Genomic DNA, 14,254 nt, shown 5'->3' with positions numbered 1-14,254 from the left:
GGGTTCCGGTTCCGGTTCTGTCTCCGCCGCGTCCAGCGCGAGCGAGCGTGCCCCCTCCCCTGCCGACGTTTTTGGCCTCCTCCCTCAGCCTCCGGGAAGGCGCCTCACCCGGGATCCCTCCGCCGCGCGGCTGCCACTGTTCAGCTCAGCCGTCTGTCTCTTGCCCCCTTTGCGGCTGCGCGGACGCCTCCGCCCGACTCTTGTTTGGGGGAGCGAAAAAGTAGTTCAAAGGGGCAGAGGAAAGTGGGCATCATCGGCCCTGGGAGCCCCACCCATCGACCCACTGTCGTCCCTGAGGCCCCAGCAATGGCTGAGGCCTGTATTCTAAGTCTAGCTTTAACCAAGGACCACGTAAGTGCAGTCCCCAATACCGAGAATTTCAGGATGGGAGATTCCTGCCCTAGAAACTTTTGTTCCTTATTAAGGGTATGTGCTTGTTCTACTTACTTTCTGATAACACATATAGACTACACAGACTGCTTTTGACCAATGGAAACGACCTGAAGTCCAGGTATCTGGGCACCGTTTTCTGCTCTGAAGCAAACACCAGCAAAGAGGTTTTGGGCCATAGCCACCTCACCTGGGGCACCTGCTGGCCTCGTCCCCTGACAGTGCAAGTCCTTGCTTTGGGGGAGGGTAGGAGGACGGAGGTATGTAGGGTTAGGGAGAATGAAAATTGGCAATTGGAGTCAGGATTTCTTGGGAAAAGTATTGCTCTGGGCTGCTTCTGTTTTGGCAAAACGAAATGCATCATTTGCTAAATTAGGAAAGCATATTGCTTTCCACAATGACTTAACAAGCTTGCTGGGAAGAGAAAATAAAGTATATTTAATAAATAAATAGCAATACAGTTCTCTCTGAAGCATTCACAAATTTTTTTCGATTTTTTTCTCCTTACCGGTAGAGTTAGATAATCATCTAGTTTTGTGATTGAATAATTAGGCATGGTAACAATTTAAGTACCACATACAATATATGTATGTAATACGCTTGTAAACATCTAAAATGGCTATACTTTTATCCAGATTTTTTCAAACTTTTCCATTTAAACCTGTGCTGATAGGTACGGACTTCAACCTTTCTGTGGAAATCAATTGGCAAAGCAAATCTATTGAACAGTAGACGGAGAGGAGAAACAACTACCTCTCAACAATGCTGTTTCTAAAAGTCAGTCCCCAACAGTTCATGAAAGGATCATTATCCCTGAATAAGAAAGATGTGTGAACTAAGGCTGAGGTTAGAAGGGTTAAAAAAAGAAGAAGAAAAAAGGGGGAGGATAAACAGAGGCCAAGAATGACTCTTTATTGCTTTTTTTTTTTTTTTTTTTTTTAAGTTCAGGGCACAGCCAGCTAATTTTATAATGTTTATTCTGGGAAAGAATAGAAGGGATTTAGGGTTCCAAGCCACTTTCCTAATGATCAGACCAGGACACATTGCCACCTGCTGCCACACCTTAGTATGACAACTCTATCCTGAAAACACTTTTAATTAAATTGCTTATTTTCTACATATAACTGGAAAGAGTTCCATCTATCTGTATACAATGACCAAAATGCAAACCATATCCCCAAATTTAAATCTTTCTTACATGTACTAAATACCTTTTTTGGCCCTGTCCTAATAATTTTACAGTGCAGGTATCACGTGGACCCAATGACTCATCAAATCATGCATTTTAAAAATGAGTTCCTTTCTTCCCTTCAAGAATGCCTCAGTACTTGAGCTTCAGGAATAAAACAAACTGGGAAAGTTTCCTGATCCACCTTATTTTCCTTGCATACAAAACCTCTTGGCAGACTGCTTTCAAGATCTTTCCAAAGTTAAATAGACCCAAAGTTCTAGCTGTGAGCAAAGAAGGCCTTTGCTGTGGGAAAGTTTCAGAAGCAAAGGATTTAATTAAGCCAGTCATTCATTCCAGAACTTTTTTTTTTAATGATGAAAATCTATATTCACCCGCCAAGGTCTAATGGTAAAAAATGTTCCTGAAAGCTTCTTTACAGGTTTTGGTAGCTCTAGACTGTTCTAAAGGCTCCATTTATAGAATTCCTTCAAAAAGTCATAACACACTCCCCTGAGTCATTGATCCTTTATCTGGAAAAATGAGAGTGGTGACCCAATTCATTGTACATGCCCTTTGAGGTTTTGCAATGGGTCTATTCTAAACCACATTCTCCTCCCCTCATCCATTCTTTCAGCATGCTTACTGAGCACCTACTATGTGTCTAACACTGTTCTAGGCATTGGAAGTACAGTTCTGAAGAAGACCGAAGGCCCTGTTTGCATGGAGCCCACTTAATATTATTCTCAAGGCAACTACCCAAACAGGGAAAAATAAGAAAGAAATTAAGTTCTTCCTCTTTCTGTAGCCAAACTGTTTCCTGTATGTAGATTGCTGCTTCCCAAAGTGAAGAATATTAGGAATGGTTGGTGATAAGCAGCAGATAAAAGGTATTGCACTGATAAGTATAAACATGGATCAACAAAAGACTTTATTTTTTTTAACCTTTTGGCAAAACCACAACAAAGATATAAAGGCAGGCTCTAAATCGATAAAAAGTTATTTATTTTTATAAAACAGTACAAATCTTATTGAAATATAAAGCCTCTTGAGGAGTGTTAATTATCCCATAGTAAACCAAGTGTGAATGAGGGCTTCATTTTATCTGACCATTCCATGTGGTAATTAGCCCTTCATTTACCTGTGATGCAAAAACTCATCAGCATCATAACTGCTGGTCATCTTCATTTCACATTTTTCTCTCAGAGAAGTTCCTTCATAGTTAGTTATTAGCTATAACATCAAGAAAGCTGAAAAGAGGGATCCTCTTTCCCTTATCATTCTGTAGGTTTCTTAAAATTCAAAAGACCTACCTACATTCACATGATAAACAAGATCTGCAATCCCCAATTCCTTCAATTCTGAGGAATAAGGAAAAAATAATTGGTACCAAATTAAGCCTATTCATTTGTCCAGTATGGGACGGGTTGCACTGTGCCAAAATTCAAGAGCTAGCTTTTTATTTTTTTATTTTTTAAGCTCATGCACCAACCCACTCTTTTTGGCTAGGCTTTTGCTAAAATCAGCATTCCTTAGCATCCTACTTTGACCACAATTTTGTTGGAAAGAAACTAGCCAGCATTTTAGGGATACTGATCATAGGGAAAAAGAGATGGAGCTATTACTGTCAGATTATTTTCCATGTCCAGCAAAACTCTCTAACCAAATGTCAGTCATTTTAAAAAGATCCACTGTAAACTTGCCTTTAAGGTGGCTTTTCCCAGAGTAATGATGACTTTATGTGGTTCTAACCACTCTGCCATATGTGGGCAATGATATCCCCATTTTCAAGAACTCTCAAAAAGCTACTATTATCAGTGACCTAAAATAAACTGACACTTCCCATTTACCTTCAGCCTTGACTTCAACAGCCCTATACACTTGCTCGCCAACAAAGCTAATCAATCACCACTGATCTAAATAACAAACAGCAAAGATATAATTAAGTAATGCTTCATTTTTTTCATCAAAACTCTACATTAAAGACCTTCATTAAAGAAATGCTACATAATATCTCTATGAAATACACAATGGGGTATTTCATTGATTCACAACAGGATTTACACTGAGGCAAAGAATAAATAAATGACCTGCTCAAATGGTCTGGCAAATGAGTAGCAAAATTCTATAAAAGAACCCAGGAAGTCTTGATTCTAAACTTCTTGTGCTAACCTTACATTCTTGCCTTTCCTAGGTGAGATTAGAGAGTATCACACTAAAGATTATTTTTCCTTCCCAGACTGGCCTTGTCATAATATTTTGTCCACAGATAGTACCTTTTCCAGAGAAAAGAAAAAAATAGTAAGAGGACTAAAAGGGAATATATCAGAAATGAAGAAAATAGACTCATTACCCTGAGGCCAGTATACTCTTTAGTCTTTGGTTCTAGTTTGCATGAAGTATAGCAGACCTGAAGACTGAACTGCTATCTGTCTCAAGCACAGTGGAATCCGAGTGGTAAATCCCTATGGAATTTAGTCACAGCCTCTCACGACTAGGAGATTAATGAACAAAAGCCCCGAGAACTGGCATCGTGTTCCAGTTCTAAGAGCAGAACTCATACAACAGGACTTGGTAAATCTGCCCACACTTCATTCCTCTCATCCAAGCCCCAGCCCTGTGGTTTTTGTGCAGTAAATAGTTAACATAGCAGCACTGAACGGCTGTCCTTAGAAAGGTTGGCCCTTGGCTGGCATCTGGGAACAGAGATTTTGGGAGGGTTCCAACCGTTAACTGATCAGATCGGCTCACTGTGCCTAAACCGTTTGTGCAAACAATATGGTTTATGCCAAACACCTACTTTCCTTCTGGGAGTCAGGAATTTTGCTTTGTGTCAGCAGAGGCTACCTACATGACCAGCCCTCAATAAAAGCCTTGGGCACTGAGTCTCTTATAAGCTTCCTTGGTAGACATTTCACACATATTGTCACAAGTCATTGCTGGACGAATTAAGCACATCCTGTGTGATCCCACGGGAGGACCCTGGTTGGGCCTAGGTTTCCCCTGGACTCTGCCCCAGGTTCCATTTCCTTTTGCTGGTCTTTCTTTGTGTCTTTGCACTGTAATGAATCAAAGCTATAAGTGTGACTACATGCTGAGTCCCATGGGTTCTCTCAGCAAAGTACCAACCCTCAAGGTCATCTTGGGGACCCCAACACAGTTGGAGGCTAAATAAGTGACCCACCGCTACTGCACAGTTTTCACCCTCATCGTTCTCTCATCCTTCTACTTTCCTTTGTTTAAGCAGATCCAATTCCCTGATCCAATGTGCAAAATGCCAAAGGCATGCATCTTCCTACAAGTTACTCACTTTATGCTAAATGAAGTGAACTTATTTAAATTGCTACTTGGAAAGGGCGAAAGCTGAAGTAGTCACTTCTCAAACAAATAAGGAAGAAATAGTACTTATCCTTTTTTGAGTTCCTTTCTAAACTGTCTGAACATCAAGGCTCCCAGTCACCACAAACTAAAAGGAATAAGGCATATCTGACTTATTCAAACTACCACTGATTAGTCTCACTTTCTACAACTGTATCACTGTAGAAGTTAGTGTTTGAATACTAGCATGTACTCCACTTGAAAGCTGATCGATACATTTAGCCCTTTTATGAAACCTAAGTTTGTTAGATAAACATGATTCCATAACAGCCATATTTCCAACCTGGTTCCTGTGGCTAACTTAACCCAGTCCATTAACTGAAGTAAACCTTGGCTAATGTGCCTTGAGATGTCCTTTATGTTTTAGTTGCTGCTCCTCATTCCACCTGGTTCTCCAGGCATGGTACTTTTTGATGCTTTTCCTCCATGCAAAGCGCCAGATGCTTAACATAAAACACCAAGACACAGCATACATGGCTATCCCCCCAGCCTTCATAAACCATCTGGGCTTGGGTGATACCATTTCACAGAAAAGGAGGTGAGCTCCTACTCCAATCCTCACTCCAGTAAACAGAGCCACAAAGAGGAAGTCCACCACATCTCCAGAGAAACTGTGGTAGTGCCCTGTTTCACGAAGAAACCAGCGCATCTGTAGCAAGGGGTTGGTAATCTCACTTCCAAAGAGGACTGCATTGACTTCTGTGCCTGACTCTCCAAGCACCAGGGCCATGATGATGCCCAAGATACTCAGTGTGTGGTGAGCCAGCATCAGGGCACCCTCAGACTGGAAGTAGATGCACCAGCCCAAGTCAAAGATGAAGTAGCCCAAGGTGAGACACAGAACATACACTTGGAGAGGTGTATTGGCTGAGCCTGAAATAAACCAAGACAAAAACAAATTGAGTGACTGGGGTTGTGCTGTCTTACACAGGGATCCTGTGTTATTATTGTCTGTCAAACCTTTACAAAGCATTGAAATAAAAAACAGTGGCAATCTCATGCTTTTTAAGTGAACCAAAAAAAGACTAAAAATCTAAAACCTTGGTCTTTATCAAACCAAACAATGTTCCAGGCCAGGAAATGCTGTTCTGATGAATCAGATCTCAATAAGTGATTTAATCACCAACAATGATCTCAGTATCTTTTCTATGTAGCCACATAAAATCGAGTTATTTTGTTTTTTCAATTAAAATCCTACATTTTCTTTTCTTTCTTTCTTTTTTAAGCAACTAAGGTCTGTTTCCAAAGCTTTTAGTTATCCTGTCCTGATAAATTACTGGACACTGGGACCCTAACTCATGTCAAAAGTGGACTTTGGAAAGAACCCCAGAAATTAGTGTGGTTCACATCCAACAACATAGGGTGCAAGGATGTGACATGTTCAAATCCATTAAGAACCTTGATATAAAACACAAAACTTAAAAGTTACTTTCATATCAGTTTGACAGTTTGGGAAGAGACTCAGAAATTCCATATAGAAATTTACCGTAAGTAAATTTAAAAAAATAATAATAATCTAGGCCCTGGCTGGTTGGCTCAGTGGTAGAGCGTCGGCCTGGCATGTGGAAGTCTCGGGTTCGATTCCCAGTCAGGGCACACAGGAGAAGCGCCCATCTGCTTCTCCACCCTTCCCCCTCTCTTTCCTCTCTATCTCTCTCTTCACCTCCTGCAGCCAAGGCTCCACTAGAGCAAAGTTGGCCCTGGCGCTGAGGATGACTTCATGGCCTCTGCCTCAGGAGCTAGAATGGCTCCTGAGGCAACAGAGCAATGTCCCAGATGGGCAGAGCATTGCCCCCTGGTGGGCATGCCGGGTGGATCCCAGTCGGGCGCATGCAGGAGTCTGTCTGACTGCATCCCTGCTTCTAACTTCGGAAAAATACAAAAATAAAATAAATAAATAAAATTTAAAATCTAAAGTATTTGCCTGACCAGCCAGTGTCACAGTGGATAGAGTGTTGGACTGGGATGTGGAGAACCCAGGTTCCAAATCCCGAGGTTGCCGGCTTGAGTGCAGGCTCACCCTGCGTGAGTGGGGGCTCACCAGCTTGAGCACCGGGCTGCTGGCTTGAGCGCGGGATAATAGACATGAACCCATGGTCACTGGCTTGAGCCCAGAGGTCACTGGCTTGAAGCCCAAGGTCGCTGGTTTGAGCAAGGGGTCACTCGCTCTTCTATAGCTCCTCCCAACCCCCATGTCCAGAACATACGAGAAAACAATCAATGAACAACTAAGGAGACTAAGGAGCCACAACAAAGAATTGATGCTTCTCATCTCTCTCCCTTCCTGCCTGTTCGTCCCTATCTGTCCTTCCTTCTGTCTCTCTGTCTGTCACAAAAAAAAATTAAATTAAATTTAAAAATCTAAGGTGTTTTTAAAAATCTTATTCTAGGGAACTTATGGACTGAATTATGTCACCCCAAAATCCATATGCTGAAGCCCTAACCCCTGGTACCTCAGAATGTAACTAAATTTGGAGACAGGGCTTTAAAGAGGTAATTAAGTTAAAATAGGATCATCATGGTCAGTCCTAATCCAATGTGATTGGTGTCCTTATAAATCAAGGATATTAGGACATAGGCACCAAAAAGGGAAAATCATGTGAGGACACAGTAAGAAGAGAGCCATCTGTAAGCAAAGGAGTGAAGCCTTAGAGGAAACCAAACCACCCAACACCTTGATCTTGGATTTCTAGCCTCCAAAATCGTGAAAAAATAAATTCTGTTGTTTAAGCCACCCAGTCTGTGGTATTTTATTATGGTAGTCCCAGCAAACTAGTAAAAGGGGCTAAAATTGTATTTTAAGAAAGTAATGCTTATGCATCTAGTAGCTGAAAAATTAATATAGTTGCCACAAATAATGAGGCATTAAATAAATTATGGTAAATGCCTACAATACATTAATAATTAAAAAGAAAAAGGAAGGTCTATATACATAAACATGGAAAGGTGGTATCCTTTGAATATACTATCAAGTAAAAATTTGCAGGTTACCAAAAAGTATATATAATACAGCTCTTTTGTGTCTGTGTGGGGATGGGAGAAGATACTGATTTGGCTTTACGTTTTGTACATTTTGATGAATTACATTATAACAAGTATTCACAATTTCTTATAAACAAAGTTATTAAAAGCAAAAACAATAGGTGGCATATACAATATCAGAGTTAACAATGAATGAACACTCCAAATTATAATGGTAATTATTATCCAATATTCTTTGATACTGTACAAATTCTCTGAGAAGTCCTATTTTTCTAAGACTGCCCCCAAATTATAAACCCTTAGGAAAAAATCTTCCATCTCCCACCTACCTGGGTAGGTAAAGGGCCAAGGGCCATCAATGAAGCCAATATACGCTGATAGGCCAATAGAGAGGACTCCATGGGCGAGTGTAACCAGTCGGCAGCTCCACTCATAGCTTCGGTGCTTATTCACACAGCAGAGAAAAATGTAGAGCAAGAGCCAGCCCCCAAGGCTGCCCAGCACCTGCAGACACAGAGCTACTGCCATCCTATGATGAAAAGACCAAAACAAAACAACAAAACAAAGGCACCCTAAGAAAGCAGCAGTGGGTTCATTTCTGTATAATTTTCGTTTCTACTATAGACTAGTACAAAAATACTGCCTTCGTTGAAGCACTGCTTCCTTATCTACATAGCCAAGAATCTTCTATTTAAGTGTGGCTGTATTTGTGACTCCATGTTCCTCAAAGATAACATTTTGGCAACTAGTAAAAGCTGTAAATTGTAAACCAGGAACTGCATTCTAAGTTAGTAGAATATTGAACATAACACATGTTTTGATAAGTAAATGTCAATAACCTCCCATTGATGACTTACCTTGGACAATGATATATGACTAATATGTGAGTATGTAATATAATACATGTATTAGATAATGTGTTCACATTTCAAAAATCCAAACAAGAAGTTCTCATGAAAATACACCACTACCACTTATGGTCTCTGTTAGAGCTCATATGACACATGGTAGTTTAATGTGGTTTTAAGCTGGTATTAAACTCAACTGAAGTTTGGATTTGGGTCATGATTTATCAGTCAAATCAAAACTTGAGATAAGCCTAAATTCAGAACTAAATAGAGTTCAGATCTTTTGGAAGGGGAAAAAATAAATTCTACTTCTCTTCTGAAATCCAACTCAAAGATTGACAAAGGGGGAAGCAGGATTTTGAGGTAGAAGTGTGAAGTTTTTGTTGAGATATAGAAATATCTTTAAGGCAACTGTTCAATTAAAAATGAAACAGCTACACTTTGGAATTTTTACTAGTGATCAAGATATCCGGGCAAGAATAACTGCACAGTCAATTTAGTCATACTGGACTAAAATCTAAAAATAACCAAGATGTTAATAGTCATTAGCTCCTCTATTAAAAGTACAAGTAAAAAAGCCAAAAACATGTCACATATCTATCTCATCTCAGCAGGAATTTTCCACATGGCTACACTTTTTGCTTAATCCTTCTATGACAACTGAAATAGTATCTGTGGACCAACTTCAATACACAAGCCACTCCCAAGAATGCTACCCAGAGAAAAGCTTTATGAAGGTCAGGTTCTGTACAGTTTTCATCTGAATTCAGATTTCTATTCAAGAAAATAATAAGTGTCAATCATAGACCTGAGTTCCAATTCTGTTTCTGTCCCTAACTAGCCAGTGAGAGTGTGTGGTCAAATCTTGAACCTCTTGAGCCTCAGAGGGAGGGAGGGAGGAAGGAGAAGGAAGGAAGGGAGGAAGGAAGGGAGGGAGGGAGGGAGGGAGGGAGGGAGGAAGGAAGGAAGGAGACAAAAGAAAAAAGGAATTGAAATATCATATGATTTTACTCATATGTAGATGCTAAAGAACAAAATAAATGAACAAAACAGCAACAGACTCATAGATACAGAAAACAAACTGATGGTTGCCAGATGGGAAGGGGACTTGGGGAGCTGGGTGAAAAAAATGAAGAGATTCAGAAGTACAGATTGGTAGTTACAAAGCAAACCAGGGGGATGTAAAGTACAACATAGGGAATATAACTATGTAAGGTGTCAGATGGACACTAGACTAAATGGGGGGGGGGCAGGAATCACTTTGTAAGTTATATTAATGTCTAACGACTATGCTGTACTTATGAAATTAATATAATATTGAATGTCAAATGTATATACTTGAAAAAAATTTTAATTGACAATAAAAGAGAGAAAAGAATAAGTCTAGAATTCTGTCCAGTTCTGAGTTAAATTTTGTAAAACATCTAGGCAGTTTTCACAGTAAGAGCCAGAAATGCAAAATACTGAGTGAAAAGAATCATACTCTCTTCTTTCTTCTAAAGGCCAGGGTCACTAGCCAGTAATGCGGATCAGCTCATGTGGATATACCGATTAGTATTTTTAGAGTCCTCTTTCCTGAATCCTAATTCCCTGGCAGAGCAGAGCAAACAGTTGGCCATTTACAAATTCTTAAACAAAAGAACAGACAGTTGTAAAGGCAGGTACAACTCTGTGACCTTGGTAAAGTCACCCCGTCTCTGGATTTCGGCATCTTACTCTTGGGAGAAGGAATGGATCTATTTACATGGCCGTTCCAGCCCCGAATTTCACGGTTCTTGCCCCCTCACTCCTCCCACTGGTCGCTGGGCAAGATTCCGGGGCAGGAGGCTAGCCAGGCACACCCGGCTTCAGGCCTGGAAGCGGGCGTGGCTGGGCGAGCGGCGACCTGGGCGCCTCGCAGGCACCGCGGACGCCTGTCCCCGGGACCCGCCTGTCCCCAGGGCCCGCCTACGGCCTGCGCGCCACGCCCGCCGGGCGCACCTAAGCCAGACCGTTAGCCGCCATCCCCTGAGCGTCCCCGCTCAGATCAGAAAGACCTCCGGCGCCCAAAGGTAGGAGGAGGCCCCATGCCCTCCGAAGCCAGGCCACCTGCCCGCCTCTTTACTCCCCAGCGGGCCTGGCGGGCCTCACAGACCGCGTGCAGGGCCCAGCTCGCCAGAGCGGACAGCTCACGCCGCGCTGTTACCTGGCCAGGCGGACAGGAAGACTCGGGCCCCTGGCGCCGGGGCTCGGAGCCCCGGTTCCGGAGCAGCAAGCTGCGCGCGGTGGGAAAGAGGAATGAGGCTCTGACCGCAGAGGAGCCGCGGGCCTGGGGGCACCTGCTGGCGGGGAGGACGGAGCGCAGAGCCGGCGCTGCACGAGGGACTTTCTGAAGATGGGCGAAGGGCCTTCCTCTGAGAAAGGCTAGGCAGAAGGATGGCGTGGCATGGGGTGAGCTGGGTTTTGGTGATTTAGTGGTGACGTGAGACCTACGAGCTGTGGCTTTTGTTTGTTTGTTTGTTGCCTGTTTGAATAATTATCCATTCCCCCACCTCTCCATGTTAGGATAGCCCAGCCAAATAAAGTTGTTGAGCACCTACTAAGTCCTTACATCCCTACTAGGCACTCTGGAGATGTAAGACAAAGTCCCTGCCCTCTTGCTTGAGTCTAAGTTGTGAAACAAGCACACAAATATATGATTTACAATAAGTGCTCAGGCCTGGAAATGACAAGTTATTTCTCATTTCAGCCCTGTCACCAACGTGCAGTACAGCACACAACTTGAGAGTAAACCCGGCTCGATTACTAAATGTGTGTCTTTGACCAAGTTACTTAACTTTTCTGTGCCTCTGTTTTCTTGTCCGTAGAACAGTCATAGTAATAACAGTGATCTCAATTAGTTATATTGAGGATTTTACACACTCTTAAAGTGCTTATAACAATGGCTGGTACATGCAAGTCACTATGTAAATGTTAATTATTGTTGCTGTGCCACTTTGGGTAAGTTTTCTCTCTTATCTGGATATATTTTAATACCAAAGAAAGTAAATTTGAAGAGATGACCAAACATAAGTATAGAGTTTCAAATTCAGTGTAGAAGGACTCTGGCTTAATCAGCACAGGCAGTGATGGGGTGCTGACAGGCCCAGACATTCATAAAAGCAGAAGACCTTGGGCAGAGGTGTGAGCATTCAGTCTAGGTCAGGGAAATAATAAGTAGTCTTATCTTGGTCATTTGTCTTGTCAACCCTTCAAGAGTAAGGGTTGCACCATTTTTAGCTTTGTTTCCCTTATACATGTTATGAGGCAGGTTCAATAAATATTTGCTGGTTAAATGAATAAGAAATGAATGTGAAAAAGTATATTGGAAGCATATTTTGACTCCTAAGTCTCATTGATTGTGAATACCAACTGGCATACAAACACCAATTGTGTTTTTAAAATATCCTTTGTGCAGGCTGTGCCTCAAAGATTATGATTCAGTCAGTCTGGTGTGGATCCTAGGAATTTGTGTCTTTTAAAACCTGCCCATGCCTGACCTGTGGTGGCGCAGTGGATAAAGCATCAACCTGGAAATGCTGAGGTTGCCAGTTCGAAACCCTGGGCCTGCCTTGTCAAGGCACATATGGGAGTTGATGCTTCCTGCTCCTCCCCCTTTCTCTCTCTCTCCTCTCTAAAATGAACAAATAAAAATAAATAAATAAATAAAAATAATAAAACCTGCCCATGGGGTCAATCAGATGATTAGTGACATTTGAGAACCACTGCTGTTAGAGCACCTTAAACAGCTGATGCCAGCCATTATATTCCAGGCTGAGTCATCTTACTATGTGAATAACAGGAAACCTATGATGTTATTGAACAAGGGAATAATTTTATCATGTTCTCCAAGCCCTTGCTATTCAAAGTGCGTAGGGCCAGCAAAATCTGCATAACCTGAGAGTTTGTTAGAAGCACAGAATCTCAGACCTACTTACTGAAAAAGAAACTGTATTTTGACAAGGTCCCCAGTGATAATGCGTATGCACATGTGGGCAGTGGTCCTCAACCTTGATAGCACAATAAATCACTGGAGTTCCTTAAAAAAAAAATACCTCAATGTCCATGCCATATCCCAAAGTAAATCACAACCTGTGTGGGTAGTATTCTTTTTTAAAGCTCCCCAGGTGACTCCAATATGCAACTAAAGTTGGGATTCACTGCTATACAGACACTCGACTAAAATCAGGGTAAAATGAACTGGAGAAGTGGGTTGGAATAGACCAGATAAGAAGTAATGATAGCCTAAAGAAAGAAAACACGAGGAGATCCATTTCACTCAATGGAATGTGTACAAATCTCAACCTTTCCCCACTTTTTTTTTTTTTTTTTTGTATTTTTCTGAAGCTGGGAACGGGGAGAGACAGTCAGACTCCTGCATGCGCCCGACCAGGATCCACCCGGCATCTGCCCACCAGGGGGCGATGCTCTGCCCATCCTGGGCGTCGCTATGCTGCAACCAGAGCCACTCTAGAGCCTGAGGCAGAGGCCACAGTGCCATCCCCAGCGCCCGGGCCATCCTTGCTCCAATGGAGCCTTGGCTGCTGGAGGGGAAGAGAGAGAGAGAGAGGAAGGAGAGGGGGAGGGGTGGAGAAGCAGATGGGCGCTTCTCCTGTGTGCCCTGGCCGGGAATTGAACCCGGGACTTATGCACGCCAGGCCAACGCTCTACCACTGAGCCAACCGGCCAGGGCTTTCCCCACTTGTTTTTGTTGCAGTATTTTTCCCTTCTCCTGTTTGAATCTGGAACTTTCTTCTTGCTGTCACCATTCCCCAGAAAAGAACAGAGTATTAAATGCTTCAGGGGTCTAAAGAATGAGGGGATAAGGGAAGGTGCCAGCTCTTTTAGTGAAGACTATTGGGCCTTTATCCTAGGGTGGTTGAGATTCCAGGTTAATGCTTCATTACCTAGGATTAAATTTTATTAATTTACATATCTTTAGGCACAAATCTTGTTCCACCAATTCAGATCCTTGTAAATAGTGGCATTCCCAGAAAAGTTCTGGACTGTTAGGAACAGCAGGGGATAGACAGGAAGCTCTTTACCAATTTATTTGTATAACAATGACAATAATCACAATAATAACAGATAGGTTATTAAAGTACCAGGCATTGTTCTGTGGTAGGCAGTTAGACAGACATGAGCAGAGCAAAGACAATGGGCTAGGTACAAAAGGTCACCAGAGTGGAAAACCCTGGATGCCTAGCAACAGGCAAAACTGGGAAAAACAGGCACCTTGCCCCCAGGGTGGCCTTTCCTCCAGTAGCTTATCTCTGGTCACGCCATTTAGACCCCCCTGGCCTTTTGTATTGCTGTCCTGCTGTTGGATACTCCCCTGACCTTTCCTCTCCTGGCATGTTTCTAGTTCCCCCCTTAGAGGGGGAACAAACAAGTGAGCCAGAGAATATCCCATAAGGAGTTAAGCCCCCAGGACAATGAAATTCTGATCCACATCAAATATATCTAGGAC

General features: G+C 42.4%; 1 protein-coding gene across 2 annotated transcripts; it reads right to left on the bottom strand.

Moving 5' to 3' along the window:
* Positions 1-3,010: 3,010 nt before the first annotated feature.
* Positions 3,011-11,420, bottom strand: TLCD5 (TLC domain containing 5). Of its 2 annotated transcripts, none has more exons than XM_066246996.1 (3): positions 10,952-11,420; positions 8,248-8,447; positions 3,011-5,809 (listed from the first exon to the last, which is right to left on the bottom strand). In XM_066246996.1, exons 2-3 carry the CDS (start codon positions 8,444-8,446, stop codon positions 5,271-5,273), a joined length of 738 nt encoding a protein of 245 aa, XP_066103093.1. In that variant the 5' UTR covers position 8,447; positions 10,952-11,420; the 3' UTR covers positions 3,011-5,270. The 2 variants fall into 2 exon arrangements, with proteins under 2 accessions (XP_066103093.1, XP_066103102.1); XM_066247005.1 differs by lacking the exon at positions 10,952-11,420 and adding an exon at positions 10,483-10,565.
* Between the last annotated feature and the right edge of the window lie 2,834 nt (positions 11,421-14,254).

Source organism: Saccopteryx bilineata, chromosome 1, assembly GCF_036850765.1.
Source record: "Saccopteryx bilineata isolate mSacBil1 chromosome 1, mSacBil1_pri_phased_curated, whole genome shotgun sequence".
NCBI lineage: Eukaryota > Metazoa > Chordata > Mammalia > Chiroptera > Emballonuridae > Saccopteryx > Saccopteryx bilineata.
This window is presented reverse-complemented; position numbering and strand designations above follow the sequence as displayed.

Bases quoted from the DNA above. Each gene is read 5' to 3' on its own strand.
- TLCD5 (XM_066246996.1), bottom strand. From the start codon at position 8,446: ATGGCAGTAGCTCTGTGTCTGCAGGTGCTGGGCAGCCTTGGGGGCTGG. The intron at 5,810-8,247 runs GTAGGTGGGAGA...GGTTTATTTCAG, and splicing joins TTGGCCCTTTACCTACCCAG to GCTCAGCCAATACACCTCTC.